The sequence below is a fragment of the Bos indicus genome, chromosome 11 (assembly GCF_029378745.1).
Source record: "Bos indicus isolate NIAB-ARS_2022 breed Sahiwal x Tharparkar chromosome 11, NIAB-ARS_B.indTharparkar_mat_pri_1.0, whole genome shotgun sequence".
NCBI lineage: Eukaryota > Metazoa > Chordata > Mammalia > Artiodactyla > Bovidae > Bos > Bos indicus.
Window position 1 is genome coordinate 102,119,928 of NC_091770.1, and position 24,022 is coordinate 102,143,949.

Below are 24,022 nucleotides of genomic sequence, written 5' to 3' on the forward strand. Positions count from 1 at the left end.
ACAGCCTGATCAGCTCTCCATGGGAGACACACAGCACACCTGGGACTCTGCTCTTGTAGCACACCCAGGAAACCAAGCATCCAGGACCGGGGAGGTGAGTAAGATGCACGGCCCGCCTGAGACAGTGAGCTCACCAAGCACCTGGTCACCTGAGCTGCTCAGACTTGGGAAGGGTACAAAACGCACAGCCCATCTGGGTCTGTGCCCTTATGGAGCGCCCAAGAACCTGAGCAGCTGAGACATGGAACGTGCACAAGATGCAGGGCCCACCTGGGACAGAGCCCTTGCAGAGCACCCTGGAGCCTGAGCCTCGGGCTGTGGCAAACCCAGGGTGGTCCATCCACTGCAGGCACGCCCGACACGTGCCAGCAGATCTGTTGCAGTATCCCTCCCTCCCACAACACATCTGAACAAGTGAGCCTGAATAAGTGGCCACCTTCACCCCTTGTGTCAGAGCAGAAATTAGACACTGAAGAGACTTGAGAACAGAGGAAGCCAAAATAAACAAAGGAAGAGGAACCATTCTGGAAGTGACAGGTGCAACAAACTAAAACCCTGCACTTAATACCGAGACAGTGCATTTGAGGCACCTGTAGACCTCGGGAACAAGTACAAGCCAGAACAAAGGACTATCTGACACTGAACTGACCCCACAATGCCCACAAGAGCACCAGAGAAATTCCTAGATATATTTTTACTATTACCACTTTTTAAGTTTTTTAAAACTTTGAGTTATTTACTCCTTTAACTTTCATTTTCACGGCCTACTATTAACACTCCCCCCCAAAAAAAGCTTTTTTAAAAAATCAAATTCCATATATATGTTTTTAAAATTTTTGTGATTTTGTTTTATATTTTTTATATTGCATTTCTGAAAGTCTAACCTCTACCTCTACTCTTTGCTTCTTTTTGTTATCAATTTTGTACCTTTAAGAATCTCATCTTCAGTATCCATTTTCACTAAGGGATTTGATTACTGGCTAGAATGCTCTCTGTCCTTTTGACTCCCCTTTCTCCTCCTAGTAACCTCTACCTCCCTCCTCCCTATTCTCTTCTCTATATAACTCTGTGTATCTCTCTGGGTGTTCCTAGCCATGGAGAATTGTTTCACCATTAACCTAAGGGTTTAATCTTCTGTGCTGTATGCTGTATGAAGTCTTGAGGTTACTGTAAGAAAAGGACCAAAAGCCAGAGTCAGTAGGCTTAACTCTAAAACTTTAAAACATCAGAGAACCCCTGACTCCAGGGAACTTTAATAGACAAGAGCTCATGCAAAATTCTCCATACCTACACTAAAACCAAGCTCCACCCAAAAGACAAAAAGATTCAGTGCAAGACAAACCACACTAATTCTCCAGCAAAACAGGAACACAACCCTCAACATTAAAAGATGGGCTTCCCAAAGCCATGATGAACCCACAGGCACCCCAAAACTCACTATTGGACACTTCAATGCACTCCTGAGAGAAGAGCTCCAGCTCCACCCACCAGAACACAGACACAAGCTCCCTCAACCAGGAAACCTTGACAAGCCACTAGTCCAAACACATCCACAGGGAGCAAACTCCACAATTAAGAGGAACCATGAACTTCCAGCTGGCAGAAAGGGCACCCCGAACACAGCAATCTAAACAAAATGAAAACGTAGATAAATATTCAGCAGATAAAGGAACATGATAAAAACCCACTAAATCAAACAAAATAGGAGACAGTCTACCTGAAAAAGAATTCAGAATAATGACAGTAAAGATGATCCAAAATCTTGAAAACAAAATGGGAGTTACAGATAAATAAGACTAGAGACAAAGATTGAGAAGATGCAAGAAATGTTTAACAAGGACCTAGAAGAAATAAAGAAGAGTCAATCAGTAATGAACAACGCAATAACTGAGATTAAAAGCACTCTGGAGGGAACCAACAGGAGGATAACAGAGGTAGAAGAGAGAGTAAGTGAGGTGGAAGATAGAATGGTGGAAATAAATGAAGCAGAGAGGAAAAAAGAATTGAAATAAGGACAATCGCAGAGACCTCTGGGACAATGCTAAATGCCCCAATATTCGAATCATAGGTGTCCCAAAAGAAGACAAATAGAAAGGCCATGAGAAAATACTTAATAGTCAAAAACCTCCCTAAAATAGGGAAGGAAATAGCCACCCAGTCCAAGAAATCCAGAATACCAAACAGGATAAACCCAAGGCAAAACAACCCAAAACTTTGTTAGTTTGTTAATCAAACTAACAAAGATCAAACACAAAGAGCAAATATTAAAAGCAGCCAAGGGAAAAGCAACAAATAACACACAAGGGGATCCCCATAAGGATAATAAATGATCTTTCAACAGAAACTCTTCAGGCCAGAAGGGAATGGCAGGACATACTTAAAGTGATGAAAGAGAAAAACCTACAACAAAGATTACTCTACCCAGCAAAGATTTCATTCAGATATGAAGGAAAAATCAAAAGCTTTACAGACAAGCAAAAGCTGAGAGAATTCTGCACCACCAACCAGCTCTTCAACAAATGCTAAAGGATCTTCTCTAGACAGGAAACACAGAAAAGATTAAAAAACAAAAAAACAAAAAAACCCAAAGCAACAAAATAAATGGTAACAGGATCATACTTACTAATAATTACCTTAAATGTAAATGGGTTAAATGCTCCAACCAAAACACAGAGACTGGCTGAATGGATGCAAAAACAACCCCTATATATGCTATCTACAAGGGACCCACCTCAAACCTAGGAACACATATATACTGAAAGTGAAGGGCTGGAAAAGACATTTCATGCAAATGGAGACTAAAAGAAAGCAGGACTAGGAATACTCATATCAGATAAAATGAGCTTAAGAGACAAAAAAGGACATACTATATAGTGATCAAAGGGTCAATCCAAGAAGATGATATACCAATTATAAATATACATGCACCCAACATAGAAGCACCTCAATATGTAAGGCAAATGATAACAAGTATGAAAGGGGAAATTAATAGTAACAAAGTAGCAGTGGGGGGCTTTAATACCTCACTCATACCTATGGATAGATCAATAAAAACAGGAAATTACCAAGGAAACACAAACTTTAAATGATACACTCGACAGTCAGACCTAATTGATATCTATAGGGCATTTCATCCGAAAATAATGGATTTCACCTTTTTCTCGAGTGCACATGGAACATTCTCCAGGACAGATCACATCCTGGGCCATGAATTTAGCCTTGGTAAATTTTAGAAAAGGCAGAGGAACCAAAGATCCAATTGCCAACATCCGCTGGATCATCGAAAAAGCAAGACAGTTCCAAAAAAACATCTATTTCTGCTTTATTGACTATGCCAAAGCCTTTGACTGGATCACAATAAACAGTGGAAAATTCTTCAAGAGATGGGAATACCAGACCACCTGACCTGCCTCTTGAGAAACCTATATGCAGGTCAGGAAGCAACAGTTAGAACTGGACATTGAACAACAGACTGGTTCCAAATAGGAAAGTACGTCAAGTATGTCAAGGCTGTGTATTCTCACCCTGCTTATTTAACTTACATGCAGAGTACATCATGAGAAATGCTGGGCTGGAAGAAGCACAAGCTGGAATCAAGATTTCTGGGAGAAATATCAATAACCTCAGATATGCAGATGACATCACCCTTATGGCAGAAAGTGAAGAGGAACTAAAGAGCCTCTTGATGAAAGTCAAAGAGGAGAGTGAAAAAGTTGGCTTAAAGCTCAACATTCAGAAAACGAAGATCATGGCATCTGGTCCCATCACTTCATAGGAAATAGATGGGGAAACAGTGGAAACAGTGTCAGACTTTCTTTTTTGGGCTTCAAAATCACTGCAGATGGTGATTGCAGCCATGAAATTAAAAGACGCTTACTCCTTGGAAGGAAAGTTATGACCAACCTGGATAGCATATTCAAAAGCAGAGACATTACTTTGCCAACAAAGGTCCATCTAATCAAGGCTATGGTTTTTCCACTGGTCATGTATGGATGTGAAAGTTGGCCTATGAAGAAAGCTGAGCACCGAAGAATTGATGCTTTTGAACTGTGGTGTTGGAGAAGACTGTTCAGAGTCCCTTGGGCTGCAAGAAGATCCAACCAGTCCATCCTAAAAGAGATCAGTCCTGGGTGTTCTTTGGAAGGAATGATGCTAAAGCTGAAACTCCAGTACTGTGGCCACCTCATGTGAAGAGTTGACTCACTGGAAAAGACTCTGATGCTGAGAGGGATTGGGGGCAGGAGGAAAAGGGGATGACAGAGGATGAGATGGCTGGATGGCATCACCGACTCAATGGACGTGAGTTTGAGCGAACTCCAGGAGTTGGTGATGGACAGGGAGGCCTGGAGTGCTGCAATTCATGGGGTCGCAAAGAGTCGGACATGACTGAGCGACTGAACTGAACTGAAATTTTTAAAAATTGAAATCATTTCAAGCATCTTTCCTGATCACAATATGCTTAGATGAAAAAAAAAATTATTAAAAATACAAACATGGAGGCTGAACAACATGCTTCTGAATAACCAGATCAAGAAAGAAATCAAAAAGGAAATCAAAATATGCATAGAAACAAATGCAAACAAGACAATCCCAAACCTATTAGTTCAGTTGCTCAGTTGTGTCTGACTCTCTGCGACCCCATGGACTGCAGAACGCCAGGCCTCCCTATCATCCATCACCAACTCCCGGAGCTTGCTCAAACTCATGTCCATCGAGTTAGTGATGCCATCCAAACATCTCATTCTCTGTCATCACCTTCTCCTCCAGCCTTCAATCTTTCCTAGCATCAGGGTCTCTTCTAATGAGTCTGTTCTTCTCATCAGGTGGCCAAAGTACAAGAGCTTCAGCATCAGTCCATCCAGTGAGTATTCAGGACTGATTTCCTTTAAAAGGACTGGTTGGATCTTCTTGAAGTCCAAGGGACTCTCAAGACTCTTCAACACCACAGTTCAAAAGCATCAATCCTTTGGCACTCAGCTTTCTTTATGGTCTCACATCCATATATGACTACTGGAAAACCATCGCTTTGACTAGGTGGACCCTTGTTCGCAAAGTAATGTCTCTGGCTTTCTAATACGCTGTCTAGGTTGGTCATAGGTTTTCTTCAAAAGAGCAAGCATCTTTTAATGTCATGGCTACAGTCACCATCTGCAGTGATTCTGGAACCCAAAAAAGCAAGTTTCCCACTGTTTCCATTGTTTCCCCATGTATTTGCCATGAAATGATGGGACCAGATGCCATGATCTTAGTTTTCTGAATTTTGACTTTTAAGCTAGCATTTTCACTTTCCTCTTTCACTTTCATCAAGATGCTCTTTAGTTCTCCACCTTCTGCAATAAGGGTGGTGTCATCTGCATATCTGAGGTTATTGATATTTCTCCCAGCAACCTTGATTCCAGCTTGTGCTTCATCCAGCCTGGCATTTCGCATAATGTACTCTGCAAGTTAAGTAAGAAGGGTAACAATATACAGCCTTGATGCCTTTCCCAATTTGGAACCAGCCTATTGTTCCATGTCCATTTCTGTTGCTTTCTGATTTGCACACATATTTCTCAGGAGGCAGGTGAGGTGGTCTGGTATTTCCATCTCGAAGAATTTTCCAGTTTGTGTGATCCACAGTCAAAGGCTTTGGCATAGTCAATAAGGCATAAATAGATGTTTTTCTGGAACTCTTCCTTTTTCCATGATCCAGCGGATGTTGGCACTCTGCCTTTTCTAAAACCAGCCTGAACATCTGGAAGTTCATGGTTCATGTACTGTTGAAGCCTGGCTTGGAGAATTTTGAGCATTACTTTGCTAGAATGTGAGATGAGTGCAACTATGCAGTACTTTGAACAATTTTTGGCACTGCCTTTCTTTGGGACTGGAATGAAAACTGACCTTTGCCTGTTCTGTGGCCACTGCTGAGTTTTCCAAATTTGCTGGGATATTGAGTACAGCACTTTCACAGCATCATCATTTAGAATTCGAGACAGCTCAACTGGAATTCCATCACCTCCACTAGCTTTGTTTGTAGTGAGGCTTCCTAAGGCCCACTTGACTTTGCATTCCAGGATGTCTGGCTCTAGGTGAGTGATTACACCATCGTGGTTATCTGAGTCATTAAGATCTTTTTTGTATAGTTCTTCTGTATATTGTTGCCACCTCTATTCAATATCTTCTGCTTCTGCTGGGTCCATTCCACTTCTATCCTTTATTGTGCCCATCTTTGCATGAAATGTTCCCTTGGAACTCTAATTTTCTTGAAGAGATCTCTAGTCTTTCCCGTTCTATTGTTTTCCTCTATTTCTTTGCACTGATCACTGAGGAAGGCTCTCTTGTCTCTCCTTGTTCTTCTTTGAACTCTGCATTCAAATGGGTATATCTTTCCTTTCTCCTTTGCCTTTAGCTTCTCTTTTCACAGATACTTGTAAGGCCTTCTCAGACAACCGTTTTGCCTTTTTGCATTTCTTTTTCTTGGAGATGGTCTTGATCACTGCCTCCTGTACAATGTTACAAACCTCCATCCATAGTTCTTCAGGCACTCTATCAGATCTAATCCCTTGAATCTATTTGTCACTTCCACTGTATAATCACAAGGGATTTGATTTAGGTCATACATGAATGGTCCAGTGGTTTTCCCTACTTTCTTCATTTAAATCTAAAATTTACAATAATTTTCCAAAATCTATGGGGTTCAGTAAAAGCAGTGCTAAGAGGGAGGCTCATGGCAACACAAGCCTACCTCAAGAAACAAGAGAAACATCAAATAAACAACCTAACTTTACACCTAAAGCAACTAGAAAAAGTGAAAAGAATCCTGAAGTTAGTAGAAGGAAAGAAATCATGAAAATTAGAGCAGAGATAAAGTGAAAAAGAACAAAGGAGACTATATCAAAACTCAACAAAACTAAAAGCTGGTTTTTTGAGAAGATAAATAAAATAGACAAATCTTTGGCCAGACTCACCAAGGAAAAAAAAGAATCAAATCAATAAAATTAGAAATGAAAGTGGAGAAATCACAACAGACAACACAGAAATACAAAAGATCAAAGACTACTATAAGCAATTATATACCAAAAAAATGGACAACTTGGAAGAAATGGACAAATTATTAGAAAAGTATAACCTTCCAAAACTGAACCAGGAATAAACAGAAAAGCTTTAACAGACCCATCACAAGCACAGAAATCAAAACTGTAATAAAAAATCTTCTAACATACCAAAGCGCAGAATCTGGCTTCACAGGTAAATTTTAGCAAAAATTTAGAGAAGTGCTAACACCCATCCCATTCAAACTCTTCCAGAAAATTGCAGAGGAAGGTAAACTCCCAAACTCATTCTATCAGTTTAGTTCAGTTGCTCACTTGTGTCCAACTCTTTGAGACCCCATGAATTGCAGCACTCCAGGCCTTCCTGTCCATCACCAACTCCCGGAGTTCACTCAAACTCACGTCCATTGAGTCAGTGATGCCGTCCAGCCATCTCATCCTCTATGTCCCCTTTTCCTCCTGCACCCAATCCCTCCCAGCATCAGAGTCTTTTCCAATGAGTCAACTCTTTGCATGAGGTGGCCAAAGTACTGGAGTTTCAGCTTTAGCATCATTCCTTCCAAAGAACACCCAGGACTGATCTCCTTTAGGATGGACTGGTTGGATCTTCTTGCAGCCCAAGGGACTCTCAAGAGTCTTCTCCAACACCACAGTTCAAAAGCATCAATTCTTCAGTGCTCAGCTTTCTTCACAGGCCAACTCTCACATCCATACATGACCACAGGAAAAACCATAGCCTTGACTGCTGCTGCTGCTAAGTGGCTTCAGTCGTGTCCGACTCTGTGCGACCCCATAGACGGCAGCCCACCAGGCTCCCCTGTCCCTGGGATTCTCCAGGCAAGAAAGAACACTGGAGTGGGTTGCCATTTCCCTCTCCAATGCATTAAAGTGAAAAGTGAAAGTCAAGTCACTCAGTACTGTTCGACTCTCAGCGACCCCATAGACGGACCTTTGTTGGCAAAGTAATGTCTCTGCTGTTGAATATGCTATCCAGGTTGGTCATAACTTTCCTTCCAAGGAGTAAGCGTCTTTTAATTTCATTGCTGCAATCACCATCTGCAGTGATTCTGAAGCCCAAAAAAGAAAGTCTGACACTGTTTCCACTGTTTCCCCATCTATTTCCTATGAAGTGATGGGACCAGATGCCATGATCTTCGTTTTCTGAATGTTGAGCTTTAAGCCAACTTTTTCACTCTCCTCTTTGACTTTCATCAAGAGGCTCTTTAGTTCCTCTTCACTTTCTGCCATAAGGGTGATGTCATCTGCATATCTGAGGTTATTGATATTTCTCCCAGAAATCTTGATTCCAGCTTGTGCTTCTTCCAGCCCAGCATTTCTCATGATGTACTCTGCATGTAAGTTAAATAAGCAGGGTGAGAATACACAGCCTTGACATACTTGACGTACTTTCCTATTTGGAACCAGTCTGTTGTTCAATGTCCAGTTCTAACTGTTGCTTCCTGACCTGCATATAGGTTTCTCAAGAGGCAGGTCAGGTGGTCTGGTATTCCCATCTCTTGAAGAATTTTCCACTGTTTATTGTGATCCAGTCAAAGGCTTTGGCATAGTCAATAAAGCAGAAATAGATGTTTTTTTGGAACTGTCTTGCTTTTTCGATGATCCAGCAGATGTTGGCAATTGGATCTTTGGTTCCTCTGCCTTTTCTAAAACCAGCTTGAACATCTGGAATTTCACAGTTCACATATTGCTGAAGCGTGGCTTGGAGAATTTTGAGCATTACTTTACTAGCGTGTGAGGTGAGTGCAATTGTGCGGTAGTTTGAGCATTCCTTGGCATTGCCTTTCTTTGGGATTGGAATGAAAACTGAGCTTTTCCAGTCCTGTGGCCACTGCTGAGTTTTCCAAATGTGCTGCCATATTGAGTGCAGAACTTTAACAGCATCATCTTTCAGGATTTGAAATAGCTCAACTGGAATGCCATCACCTCCACTACCTTTGTTTATAGTGATGCTTTCTAAGGCCCACTTGACTTCACATTCTAGGATGTCTGGCTCTAGGTAAGTGATCATACCATCGTGAGTATCTTGGTCGTGAATATCTTTTTTGTACAGTTCTTCTGTGTATTCCTGCCACCTCTTCTTAATATCTGCTTCTGTTAGGTCCATACCATTTCTGTCCTTTATCAAGCCCATCTTTGCATGAAATGTTCCCTTGGTATCTCTAATTTTCTTGCAGAGATCTCTAGTCTTTCCCATTCTGTTGTTTTCCTCTATTTCTTTGCACTGATCGCTGAGGAAGGCTTTCTTATCTCTCCTTGTTATTCTTTGGAACTCTGCATTCAGATGCTTTTATCTTTCCTTTTCTCCTTGGCTTTTCACTTCTCTTCTTTTCACAGGTATTTGAAGGCCTCCTTAGACAACTATTTTGCTTTTTTGCATTTCTTTTCCATGGGGGTGGTCTTCATCCCTGTCTCTTGTACAATGTCACGAACCTCCGTCCATAGTTCATCAGGCACTCTATCTATCAGATCTAGTCCCTTAAATCTATTTCTCACTTCCACTGTATAATCATAAGGGATTTGATTTAGGTCATACCTGAATGGTCTAGTGGTTTTCCCTACTTTCTTCAATTTAAATCTGAATTTGGCATCACCCAAATATCAAAATCAGACATAGATGCTACAAAAAAAGAATACTACAGCTTAGTATCGCTGATGAACATAGATGCAAATGTCCTCAACAAAATTCTAGCAAACAGAATCCAACAACATATTAAAAAGATCATACGACCAAGGGGGTTTATCCCAGGGATGCAAGGATTCTTCAATATTTGCAAATCAATGTGATACACCATATATTAACAAATTGAAAGATAAAAACCATATGGTATATCTCAATAGATGCAGAGAAAGACTTTGAAAAATTCAACGCCCATTAATGATTTAAAAACTCTCCAGAAAGCAGGCATAGAAGGAACATACCTCAACATAAAAGCCATATATGACAAACTCACAGCAAACATAATCCTCAATGGTGAAAAACTGAAAGCATTTCCTCTAAAATCAGGAACAAGACAAGAACACCCACTCTCACCACTACTATTCAACATAGTTTTCAAAGTCCTAGCCACACTAATCAGAGAAGAAAAAGAAATAAAGGGAATCCAGGTTGGAAAGGAGGTAAAACTCTCAGTTTGCAGATGACATGATCATCTATATAGAAAACCCAAAAGACACAACCAGAAAATTACTAGAGCTAATAAATGAATACAGTAAAGGTGCAGGATATAAAATTAATACACAAGAATCCCTTGCATTCCTATAAACTAACAATCAGAAAACAGAAAGAGAAATTAAGGAAACAATCCCATTCACCATTGCAACAAAAAGAATAAAATACTTAGGAATAAATTTACCTAAACAATCAGAAGACTTATATATAGAAAACTATAAAACATTGATGAAAGAAATCAAAGATGACACAAATAGATGAAGGAATATACCATGTTCATGAACTGGAAGAATCAATATAATGAAAATGAGTATACTACCCAAAACAATCTATAGTCAATGCAATTCGTATCAAGCTACCAACAGTATTTTTCAAAGAACTAGAACAAATAATTTCAAAATTTGTATGGAAATACAAAAAACCTTAAATAGCCAAAGCAATCTTGAAAAAGAAAAATGGAACTAGAGGAATCAACCTGCCTGACTTCAGACTATACTACAAAGCTAGTCATCAAGACAGTATGGTACCGACACAGAAATATACATCAATGGAACAAAATAGAAAGCCCAGAGATAAACCCACACACCTATGGACACCTTATCTTCAACAAAGGAGGCAAAAATATACAATGGAGAAAAAATAAATCTCTTTAACAAGTGGTGCTGGGAAAACTGGTCAACCATCTGTAAAAGATTGAAACTAGTGCATTTTCTAACACCATACACAAAAATAAACTAAAAATGGATTAAAGATATAAATGTAAGACCAAAAACTATAAAACTCTTAGAGGAAAACACAGAACACTGTCTGACATAAATCACAGCAAGATCCTCAATGATTCCACCTCCCAGAGTAATGGAAATAAAAACAAAAATAGACAAATGGGACCTAATTAAACCTAAAAGCTTTACACAATGAAGGAAGCTATAAGCAAGGTGAAAAGGCAGCCTTCAGAATAGCAGAAAAGAACAGCAAACAAAACAACTGACAAAGAATTAATCTCCAAAACATATAAGCAGCTCATGCAGCTCAATACCAGAAAACTAAACAGCCCAATCAAAAAGTGGGCCAAAAAACTAAACAGACATTTCTCCAAAGATATACAGATGGGTAACAAACACATGAAAAGATGCTCAACATCACTCATTATCAGAGAAATTCAAAGCAAAACCACAATGAGGTACCATCTCACGTCAGTCAGAATGGCTGCCATCAAAGTCTACGAACAATAAATATGGGAGTGTGTGTGGAAAAAAGGGAACCCTCTTACACTGTTGGTGGGAATGCAAATTGGCAGTCACTATGGAGAACCATGTGGCAATTCCTTAAAAAAAATGGAAATAAAACTGCCATACGACCCAGCAATCCTGCTGCTGGGGATAGACACTGAGGAAACCAGAATGGAAAGAGACACATGTATCCCAATGTTCACTGCAGCACTGCAGTGACAACAGCTAGGACATGGGACCTAGATGTCCATTGCAGACAAATGGATAAGGAAGTTTTGGTACATATACACAATGGAATATTATTTAGCTATAAAAAAGAACGCATTTGAGTCAGTTCTAATGAGGTGGATGTAAGTGGAGCCTATTACACGGAGTGAAGTAAGTCAGAAAGAGAAACACCAATACAGTATATCAACGCATATATATGGAATTTAGAAAAGACAATAACAATGACCCTATATGCAAGATAGCACAAGAGACACAGATGTAAAGAACAGACTTTTGGACTATGTGGAAGAAGGCAAGGGTGGGACAATTTGAGAGAATAGCATTGAAACATGTATATTACCATGTGTAAAACAGATGACCAGTGTAACGGGCACTCAAAGCCAGTGCTCTGGGACAACCCAGAAGGATAGGGTGGCAAGGATGATGGGAGGGGGGTTCAGGATGGGGGGATACATGTACACCCATGGCTGACTCATGTCGATGTACAGCAAAAGCCACAATAGTGTAAAGTAATTAGCCTCCAATTAAAAGAAATAATTTAAATTTTTTTTTAAATGAAAAGAAGAAAAAAAAGTAACTATTGGCCATTTAAACACCTGCCTGTAACACTGTCAAACACAATGACATAAAAACATGGAACCAAAAAAAAAACCCATACACATTTCATAAAACTGCTTTACATAAAATGACTATAAAAGGAGAACTATAAAATTCTGCTTTAAGTGTCAATTCCATTAGTTAATAAGCAATTACTCAGCACCCACTCTCTACAAGTAATGAGTTAGGTACTAGCAATACTTTAACCTTCACAGTTTAAATCATACTGTCAAGGTCCTTGAATGCTTCCAATACAGTTCAAATGTATCCCCTTTCTAGTTATCAAGCTCAGGAAAAAACCACCCATCTCATATAAATTACCTCATGTAAGAACGGCAATTCGTCCCTTGCTTTGTGGTATTCAGCCACACACTCCAAGCAGTAGCAGAGGTCTTCATCAGCTGTCTGAAATTCACTGGAGTGGGTCCTGGATGCATAGCGTTGTAGGAAGTCAGTGGTGGAAGTACCACCTGGGGTACACCAACAACATGTACTCATTCTGCACCTGTACCCAGAAAAGAAGACATTGAAAGATTAAAAGAAAATACCACATAACACTTTAGGACTATTCTGGTAGAGAATGGGTACACTTCCTACTGATGATCCTGTCTTCAACTTAAAATGTGCCTCCATGACATCCAGAACATTCTGCTGGCCAGCTTACCAATCCCTGGCTAAACTCAATCTGAGACTACTTGTAAAAACTTTTATCTGTGACATATGAAAAATAATGCAATGAAAGCAGTTAGTAACAAACATCATAAGGTGACATACAGCTGTGCTATAAAGGAGGCTCCAAACTACTCAGTACTGATAGAAAATATACAGAAACAGAATTACCAATGTTCTCAAAGTACAGACTTTGGAGGGCTTCCCTGGTGGTTCAATGGTGAAGAATCCACCTGCCAATGCAGAAGACAGAGGTTCGATCCCTGGTCCAAGAAAATTCCACATGCCTTGGAGCAACTAAGCCCGTGTACCATAACTATTGAGCCTGTGCTCTAGAACCTGGGAGCCACAACTACTGTGCCCGAGTGCCCTACAACCCATACTCTGCAACAAGAGAAGACATCACGATGAGAAGCTTGAGCACTGCAATGAAGAATAGCCCCTACTCACCACAACTAGAAAAAAGCCCATGCAGCAACTGAGACCAAGCACAGCCAAAAATAAATAAAGTACAGACGTTGGAGTGTTCTAAATCATGTACTGGAGTCAAGTCAAAAGGTCAGGAAACCTTTCACATTCTCTGAGGCCATCTTCCAGAAATTCCTGGAAACCTAAAAAATCCATAAATATTACTCCACACCAATAACAAAACTTCATACAGAGAAGAATTTTTTCTACTGGTTAGAAAGTACATATATGAATTTACATGTGTGTGTATAAATTGCTGCCCATAACTCACTGCTCATCAATTTAGTATAAACCATAATGGCTACAAGTACAACAGCTACAAGCCTATTACTACTGAGTTTCATATTTTCATACTACTGAGTTTTTGATAGTTTCCAATTTTGGATTGTATAATACCATCAGAGCCTCCACCATCCAAACTCAAGTAAAAAGAGTTAAGATAAAATTAATTTCCCAAATCCTAGCAGTCTCAAAGAGAACAAAGTAGCAAGATGGTACCTGGAAACAAGAGGAAATCCCAAGAACCAAATATGTCAAAGGCTTGAAGGAAAACAGAGTCAAGTTTATCAGAACTACAGATGGCATGAAGCAGAGGATTAGCAAACAGGATGGAAGCCAAATCCAAAGAGATCTCCAATTCTAATGAGGTGTAATAAAAGCAAGCTAAGATGCCACTAAATGCATATAAAAGCAAAGAGAAAGTTTACTGTCAGTAAGCAGTATACTATGGCTAAACAGAAAGCACGTGTTTTGCACTGAAACAAAAGGCTGGGGCAGGGAAAATATAAGTGAGTCTGAGGCATCTTGTAGCAACAGAAATAAAGTGCTCAAAACACAGATGGATGGGAACATGTCAAAGGGACATATTAGCCACCAACTTGAAAGAGATCCCTGTGGCCAAAGCTGAAAGAATTTTGAGTAACAAAATAGTGTACTATTGGATTATAAGCCACAGTACAAATATACATGAATCCATACTGATACAAATGAATAAACAAATGTGGAGAAAGAGACAAATTTTTCTTATAAAAGAACTGCAAATAATATAGATACTCCCTATTTCAGGAAGTAGAGCTTAATCTCATCTTGAGTCAAGGCTGGACTTGGTGAAACACTTTCAATGAAAAGTGAAAATCACACATAGAGTGGCTGCTGCTACTGCTGCTAAGTCGTTTCAGTCGTGTTCAACTGTGTGCGACCCCATAGACGGCAGCCCGCCAGGCTCAGCCATCCCTGGGATTCTCCAGGCAAGAACACCGGAGTGGGTTGCCATTTCCTTCTCCAATGCATGAACGTGGAGACGCCTGGCAAACAAAACTTTAACCAAGTCATCAAGGTTAATATCACCGGTGCTAAGCCATGTTGGTAACCCCTGACACAGTGTGATGAGGCAGGAACTTCAACTCTGCAATATGCTGCCCAAAACCACAGCCCCAGTCCATCCCCAAGAAAAACATCAGACAAGGCATTATCCAAACAGCTATGAGCTGTCTTTGACGACAAAAAGAAAACCACACCCAAGGGAAATCAAACCAACTGTTTTATACTATGAAAATGTTTTATGTTTTATTGGAAACTGGGCCAGGAAATTACCCAACAAACTTGATCTTGAAACCTTGATCTTAACTATCTAATGAATGTACAGTATCAGCCTAATGGGAAAGTTACAAACCCATCTGTAAACCCAATGAAATTCATTTCCTCACCGGATGAACTTAAACCATTCATTCTCATCAGGAGGGACAACATTCTCAAGGAGATGAAAACTAGTGGACACAAAAAAAGTCCCACTCTTTTATGTATAAAGCACAGATATACATAAAGAGGTATGTAACATATTGGTGCTATTAAAATCTATGGGAAATTCGTAAGACAGAAATGCCTGAAAAGCTTCCTTTCAGAGAGGGAGAAGGGACAACAAAACGTTAAGAAATATGATTCAAGTCACTGCTTATTTGGGGACAAACTTTAATGTGTGAAATTTTTAAACGCATATCACCCTAAAATTCAGAATAAACAAACTCTGCTAATGGGAGATCAATCACATCTTGACAAATCTTATAACTTCTGGATAATCAAAAACATGCATGCCTTGTGAACTGAATTTTTAAATTAATTAAATATTAACTGCATTTTTTTTCATGCTTCTGAAAAGAATTCAGGGCAGCTTTCAACATTAAAGTACATATAGAAAAGGATATTTTAAAAGGAGATTTAGAGAGAGAAATCAAAACTGATTTAGAAAAAATTTCACTAAGTCCTAATTTAGGAGCTTCCTGAAAAGCAGAACAAAAAGATAACGTGAATTACACAGTCCTCCTCTGAAAAGCAAAAAATATGTGAGTTAGACTGGAGAGTCTTGCCCTTTCTTGACACTACTTCTAATTCAATAACATTTTTAAGGGTGCTGCAAACAAGGGAATACAGAGTAATATAATGGACACGATGTCACTGTGTCTCTGCAGGATATAGATTTCAAAGAACTTCTTATACCTTAAAACACAGTACTATAATACCAGAAAGTCTGCACAAGCTGGGTTTTTCCCGTTAATGAAATCTAATTTATTAAGTTTCACTGTCTACAGGGTGTGGAAACAGAAAACAAAACTTAGTGGAGATTTCTCAAACATCAATTGCTTCAACCTTGATTTGAACAAGTAATGGACTGCAGTCAACTGAAACTTTGAAGAAATGAACGTACTGAAATACAAATAAAATGCTGTATACTTTAACTATTAAACAGTTGTTCAGTCACTAAGTCGTGTCCGACTCTTTGCAACCCTTCAGACTGCAGCATGCCAGTCTTCCCCGTCCCTCACTATCTCCCAGAGTTTGCTCAGACTCATGTCCACGAGTCAGTGATGCTATCTAAGCATCTCATCCTCTGTCACCCCCTTCTCCTTTTGCCTTCAATCTTTCCCAGCATCGGGGTCTTTTCCAATGAGTCGGCTCTTCGCATCAGGTGGCCAAAATACCGGAGCTTCAGCTTCAGCATCAGTCCTTCCAATAAATATTAAGGGTTAGTTAGCAAAAGAAACCTTCTATTAAGAAAATTATGGAAGGACCTCCCCAGAAGTCCAGTGATTAAGACTCCACACTTCCAAGGCAGGAGGTACATGTAAGATCCCACATGTGCTGCCAAAGGAAAAAAAAGAATTATGGAGTTTGATTTTTATTCAACTCATTCAAAGAGCTAGCCTACTTCCACATTCCAGAAAGCAAAACTATAAATTTTCTCAAAGTAGTTGGAAGTTACTGCCCTACAACAAGTAAGAAGGGAATTCAGAACACAGAACAGTGCTATAGAGCCCATCAACAACAGAAACATCTGTTTCCATAGCTCCTCTCAAAAGGTCATAAACGGGTGTTGTTATGTCCTTAAAACAAAACCATCATTGGCCTGATAGTTAAGCCCAAAAAATGTGAACAGGGTAAAGTAAGTACATTGTGATTTTTCTTTAAAGGGAAAACTGCTGGTAGATGGCCATGAACCTTGCAAGTTTGTGCACAACTCACTTCTTCTGGAAGGCAGTTTTGTTAATTTCATCAGCGTTTTTACTGCTGGGAACCATTACTGAACCACAAATGCAGGTGTCCAGGGAATCCTCAAGCTGCAGAAATCAGAGCTGCTCCTGTGCATTAAAGAGAGAGCTGATTTGACGATCACAAAGGATGCTTCAACAGAGATGTAATTGTTACTTTCCACTGACTTAGCCAGGGCTACCATTTCTCAGTAACAGCTGGCCAGACACTTCACATAATAATCACTTTCTTCTACCCTTCCTAGCTAAAAGTTCTTGGAATTTTTTATTTATTGGCTGCACCAAACAGCATGTGGGAACCTAGCTCCCCCACCAGGTATCAAATCAGTGCCCCCTGCATTAGAAGCCAGAGTCCTAACCACTGGACCACCAAGTCCCACTTCTTAGAATTTAATTATTTAATTTAATTTTAAAAAATTTTTTATTTAAAATTAAAAAAAGTTTTTAATTTAATTATTAAAAACTTCTTTGCAATTGCTTTATTTTTCCCCCCTCAGCTGGGCTAAGTGGCTTGTGGGATCTTAGTTCCCCGAAACTGAACTAAGGGACTGAACCCAGCCTGCGGCAGTGAAAGCACCGAGTCCACAGAGAACGTTTCAGCACCAGCAAGCTAACCCTTGAAAAAATAATTTATTTGGTTCCTTTGCACTCTGGGTTCTATCTTACATTTCACTGAATGTTTTCACAAAAGTCCCTAATAATCTCTGTAATATCAAATCCAGTTGGGTCTTTACTGGACTCCAAAACGTGAAAATGCCAACATTTAATCCACAGCTAAGATACAATTCTCCTTTCACTTCCTCTACCCAATCTCTGAACCATCTGGTTCCTTTTCCCCCACCTAATATCAAAACATCCAAAGGTTTGTCCTCAGGGTTCCATCCTCCTCTTCATTCAGTATCCTCTTTCTAGGTGACTTAATTCAACCCATTAACTACTACTTATACTGAAGCTTCCCAAAGACTAAAAATGTATTTAAACTCAGTGCAATGCTTACCTATGTTTCAGCTACTCAATAATGATAGCCTAGCCTAAAATTCCAGAAAGATATACAGCTGTCCCTCAGTACTTACAAGCAACTAGTTCTAGAAGCTAAACCCCCACCATGGATACCAAAATCTGCAGATGCTCAACTCCCCACATAAAACAGTGTAGCACAAAGAACACAGCTGGCTCTCTGTACTCACATATGTGAAATCTAAAGATATGGAAGGCCGACTCTACTTAATATCCAACTGTATAAAAAATCTCTATACTCACCTGACTGGTGCATCAGAGTAAACAGGACCAGAACAGAACAAAGTCCTTCCCTTAAATCTGTGATCTGTCCTGTATTCTCTATATCCATGGTATTACCATGCAGTTTTCAAACCAGTAACCTGTTAATTGTATTCTCTCTTCCCTTAGATCCATCTCTACAAGTTCCACAGTGTCTACCACCTTAATTACATCTGCACTTAACAGTCAGTGAGACTGCCACTGCCTTAATACATTTTCACTATTTGCCTAGATTCCCTAAGAAAACATAAATGATCTGCCTCTTGTTTGATCCTAAAGGAGATCAGTCCTGGGTGTTCATTGGAAGGACTGATGTTGAAGCTGAAATTCCAATACTTCGGCCACCTGATGTGAAGAGCTGACTCATTTGAAAAGACCCTGATGCTGGGAAAGATTGAGGGCAGGAGAAGGGGACAACAGAGAATGAGATGGTTGGATGGCATCACCGACTCGATGGACATGGGTTTGGGTGGACTCCAGGAGTTGGTGATAGACAGGGAAGCCTGGCGTGCTGCGGTTCATGGGGTCACAAAGAGTCAGACATGACTGAGCGACTGAACTGAGCTTGTTTGATCCAAAATCAATTCTTCCCCAAAATGCCGCCAAAGGCCAAACCAAAAACTGGACTTTGAAAGCACAAATGAGTCCTCTTCATCTGGGCAATAACTTTTGAGCTCACCACACCAGTCCCTGCAAGAGCTGGCTTCAGCATCATCTATTGCCATTTCCCCATCATTTGCTCTTCCTAAAATGCCTCCTGGTATTTGGCAGTACCTGCATTTATGGGAGCTCTTCTGCCTTTAACACCTACCCTTCAGACCTCTGCTGCTAAGTCACTTCAGTTGTGTCCGACTCTGTGCGACCCCATAGACGGCAGCCCACCAAGCTCCTCTGTCCGTGGGATTCTCCAGCCAAGAACACTGGAGTGGGTTGCCATTTCCTCCTCCAATGCATGCAAGTGAAAAGTGAAAGTGAAGTCGCTCAGTCGTGTCTGACTCCTAGTGGCCCCAAGGACTGCAGCCTAGCAGGCTCCTCCGTCCATGGGATTTTCCAGGCAAGAGTACTGGAGTGGGGTGCCACTGCCTTCTCCTGGATCTTAAACCTGAATACACATGACTCACCAAAGGAACCTGGCAGACCTCTACCCGGATCTTAAACCTGAATACACATGACTCACCAAAGGAACTTGGGAGAAAAAAGCAGATGGTTGAGGTACCACTGATAAAATTCAGGTTCAATCTAAAACAATTCCAGCAGTGAGTCCAATAAAAGGACAGATTTGAGATCTACCTATGTGCAATTCATCTCTGAGCATCATCATGCCTGGGGGCTAGTAGTCTAACTCAGCCCCTCCCTTTCCAGTTTCTTTGACTTTCTTCTTAGTCCTCTCAGGACTCTATACAGTTTCTATCACTACATTCACCTTGTCAGACTGAGGTGCTTACTGTCAGATGTTTCCCACATACATGCTCCATCTTCAAAACTTTTGAGTCTTTCAAGGGGCAAGGTTCTGTTTTGTATATACTTTACTTCAGTGCTGGGCACATATTAAATGACTGAAAAAAAATACCTTAAATGTTAATTTAACAATTACCTGGGGTAGTTCCTGGTGGTCCAGTGGTTAAAAAATCACCTTGCCAATGCAGGAGCCATAGGTTCCATCCCTGGTCCAGGAAAATCCCACATGCCCTGGGGCAACTACTGAATTCTACCCTAGAAACCATGCTCCACAAGAGAAGCCACCTCAATGAGAAGCCCACACACCGCAACTAGAGAATGCCCACAGCAACTAATACCCAGCACAGTCAAAAATACATAAATCTTAAAAAAAAAAATTACCTGAGGTGATGGCCTACAGAGAAGTGATCCTCTCAGCTGAGATGCCTGGATTTATTTAGGAATGGGTGAGGATCTGCATTCATATACACCCAGACTCTGGCGCCACAAAGAACATTTCTGAAAAGGCAAAACAAAACTGAGGAAATTGTTTATATACTTTCATCTGAGTTTCACATCAATACTTACAGAGCGGAATGTAACCATTTGATGAAAAAGCTCGGACTCACATTATAGACAACTTGCCTGTGGGTCTACTGCCATTCTGACTCCACAGGGGAAAGTAGTTTCACGGGAGACCTCGTCCCCACATAGGGGACAGCGAGCCACTTTGTCAAAAAAAACCCCAATCAGCAAATGTGAGTTCAGTCCTAGGACCGTCAGTAACTAATTCATCTCTGTCGCTTTAAATGGCAAACCGATCCTTCGAGCCTCGTGACGGTTCCTTCACGGTCTTGGTACACTGTCGCTCCTGGGAGATGGGGAAGGCGGCAAAGCCCCTTGAGGCTGGCTGTCAGCGATACATCGCCTTCAGGTGGGGCAGGAGGACTCAGGTGGCCACGCGGAAGTGGCACTCTCTCCAAAGCCACGGACCCCATCAGGAGAAAGGAGAGGGCGTCGAGAGGGCAGAGACTTTCCACAGCGAGACCCCCCCCCCCCCCCATCAGTCCCACCGAAACTACACAGTGCCCAGAACCAGAACCGCTCACACGGGACCGCAGTGTAGACGACGTGAAAGGAGAGGACGGGGGTCCCAGTGCCCGAGGCCCCGGGGCGCGAGAGGCACAGGAGGGCGGTCCAGCGGACTCGGCGGGGATGCTCCCGCTTCGCGCTCCTCAACTCTGCCGAAGGACGCGGCCAAGCTCGCGCCGCCCCTCCCCCACCCGCCCCTGCCTCACGCGCCGCGACGGTTACTCCACGCGGCCCGGCACTCACCAGCCGCGCGCGCACTCGGGCCCGCCGGGCCTGCAGCGTCCAGCCCGCCGTTCTCCTCAACCCTGCTCGGCCTCGCGCCGAGGGCTATCCTGCCTCCATGCCTCGGCTCAGCAGTCGGCCGAGGGCGGAAGCGCGGCCGCGCAACCCCAAGTGCCCCCGTCAGCCAACTAGCGAGCGCCGCGAGCCCAGGCCCCGCCCCCTGCGCGGCGTCGGCCGGCCGCAGGCCCGCCCCAGCCGCCGCTCTCTTGTTTTGATGCCCCCCGAGGGGCGGGGCTCAGCCAAGAGGCCGGGAAGCCCGGCGTGGCGCCACTTCCGGGCTAGGGCCTGGCCAATCAGGAGTGTCTTGCGGAGCGGGACTGGAGGGAGGGGCAGGAGGGGGAGGGAGGGAGGCGGAGACAGAGGCAAGGGCAGGAAGGTGGGGGGAGTGAGGTAGGGGCAGGAGCCGGGGGAGGGGCAGAGGCCCCTGAGGCAAGCTTGCGGCCTAGCGTTGACCGCGCGGTCTGGCCCAGGATTTGTGCCAGCAGCAGCCGCGCCTGACAGGCCCACCCTGGGGCCCCTGTACGCCTACCCTCCTGCCTTTTCCGTTCAGTTCTGTTCCTTCTCTCTTCGACGCCTCACGAGCTTCAGCAGAGCCTGTTATGAGTTGCGAAGCAATTTTTTTTTTCTCTTTAGATTTAAGACCTAAAATAGGATAGTGTGTAAACAACACGTAATTGGTGGGAAACTGATATATACTTAGTAAAAAAAAAAAAAAAAAAAGACCGCAAAGAGAAGAAATAATACAGAGGAAAACAGTACAGCCCCCTGGAAAGCCTACCCTTTTCTTTCTTGATGCTACTACTGACTGACGACGACGACGACGAGGCGCCACCACTAGCTGCGAAGGTGACAAAAAATAATTATTAGTTCTGATCAAGGCTCTAAAGGAAGGCAGAGGCCGAGGCGGGCCCAGTCCGGAGAAGCAAAGCAGAGGCCTAGGCGGACCCAGTCCGGAGAAGCAAAGCAGAGGCCGAGGCAGGCCCAGTCCGGAGAAGGGAGCCAGCGACGACCCTACCCCGGAGAACTCTACCGGCAGAATGAGAAGGGGCAGTGGGTGAAGCAGGGGGGAAGGTGCTGGTGAACATTCCAGAAGGGGGCGTGGCTTATCAGAAAGCCCGGTGCCCGTTATGGAAATTTTAACCATCCCGGCCAAAGGCGGTGACCGTTAATTCTCGTTTCTCGGTTTTCCTCTTGTCACTTGGACCGTGTTGACCAAAGTAAAATTAGTACTTCTAAAAAATAGGGATCCAGCTGGCTATTGAAAAAAAACCTTTTTTAAAAAGAGAGAAACAAGATAGTAAAAATCACTTGAATTTCTATGTGACTGAGATAACCATTTTCATTTGTATCCTTGCACGATGCATTACATACGTTATTAAACTAGCCATGAAAGGATGGTTGTATAAAATGCTAAAATTGCTCACCATGGTGTAAGAAACGGAATATTACAATGAACACTGAGCAGAAGGGCTTCTCCATTACACATTGTAGCTTGGGCTAGGGACACACGAAAGCGTTTTAACTTCTTATAGAATCAGAAAACAAGTGAAATTTTAGGTTGAGGAAAATCTATAAATAGTTACCATCTGTCTTTATACCAACACAGTCCTAAAATACGATTTTTGGTATTTTTAAGGAGAAAAGTGCCCATGAAGGCAAAAAGTGCCACCGCCCACTAAAGTCGAAAAGTCATCCTGCCTCTGAGCCCACTGTGGCCATTTCCTTATCAGTTTACGGTTGTCTTTAATCTGTAACTATATTAAGTTTTGAATGTTTTTAAACTTTATAAAATTAGACTGAAGGCGCTCTCCCACAAAATTGCTTTTTACACTCGGAGACCCATTGGTCCAAGCTATGTTCAGGAGTTGGAGCCCAAACTCTAGACAACTTGAAGGGTGTGTCTTATGTTTATGTGAAATGAATGCCACAAACTACAGACTTTTTAAATGGACAAAACCCACAGATAATAAAAATTTTGAAAGACAAACATGTAAGCTGCAAACTATTCACTAAAAGTTGTATATTTGGACTTCATACCCTTTAACTTCAACAATGAGGTTGAAGTAGTTGTATCCGACTTTGTGCGACCCCATAGACGGCAGCCCACTAGGTTCCTCTGTCCCTGGGATTCTCCAGGCAAGAACACTGGAGTGGATTGCCATTTCCTTCTCCAATGCATGAAAGTGAAAAGTGAAAGTGAAGTCCCTCAGTCGTGTTCGACTCCTAGCGACCCCATGGACTGCAGCCTACCAGGCTCCTTAGTACATGGGATTTTTCTAGGCAAAAGAACTGGAGTGGGGTGCCATTGCCTTCTCCTATTACACAGAGAACACAAAGATAATTCAGTCCTTTTTCTAGTAAGGCTGATAAAATGTTATTGAGTTTATAAAAGTTTCAAGTTAATATTTCATTTGATAATGTGCAATTTTTAGGATTAACAAGTTTAAAAAATTTTCTATCAAGCCTTTTTTCATATACAATCTATAAAAATTTAGAGCACATAAAAGTTTCTGGTGTAATGATTGATACTAAATACTTGGAACAGATAACGCATTACTACTACTAGGTTGTTACAGGTTTTCTCATTTTTAGATATGTATTGTGAGTTTTATATGTCAGTATTTTATGTCAAAATTTCAGTACTTTTTCCAGTTTGATCATTTGACTCATTACCCATCGTTTAGATTAACAGCAATCCAGTAACAACATGTTACTCATTATTTCTGTTTGAAATCGATCTGTTCTTAATGAATTACTAAGCTGTCATAATAATGTCTATTGATTTCATCATTCAGTTCAGTTGAGTCAGTCGTGTCCGACTCTTTGCGACCCCTTGAATCGCAGCATGCCGGGCCTCCCTGTGCATCACCAACTCCCGGAGTTCACTGAGACTCACGTCCATCGAGTCGGTGATGCCATCCAGCCATCTCATCCTCTGTCGTCCCCTTCTCCTCCTGCCCCCAATCCCTCCCAGCATCA

At 41.8% G+C, this 24,022-nt stretch overlaps 1 protein-coding gene across 10 annotated transcripts in view; it reads right to left on the minus strand.

Annotated features, from left to right (window-relative positions):
• SETX (senataxin) overlaps positions 1 to 22,078 on the minus strand; it is a 91,722-nt gene extending 69,644 nt beyond the window's left edge. For 3 of the 10 annotated variants that reach the window (XM_070799484.1, XM_070799477.1, XM_070799485.1), the window contains exons 1-4: positions 21,005 to 21,169; positions 20,072 to 20,188; positions 16,929 to 17,044; positions 12,597 to 12,780 (exon numbers count right to left, since the gene is read on the minus strand). In XM_070799484.1, coding sequence (XP_070655585.1) covers positions 12,597 to 12,780; positions 16,929 to 16,984 — 240 coding nt within the window. In that variant the 5' untranslated portion in view covers positions 16,985 to 17,044; positions 20,072 to 20,188; positions 21,005 to 21,169. The other 7 variants (XR_011569477.1, XM_070799486.1, XM_070799478.1 and 4 more) reach the window with 6 other exon arrangements.
• Between the last annotated feature and the right edge of the window lie 1,944 nt (positions 22,079 to 24,022).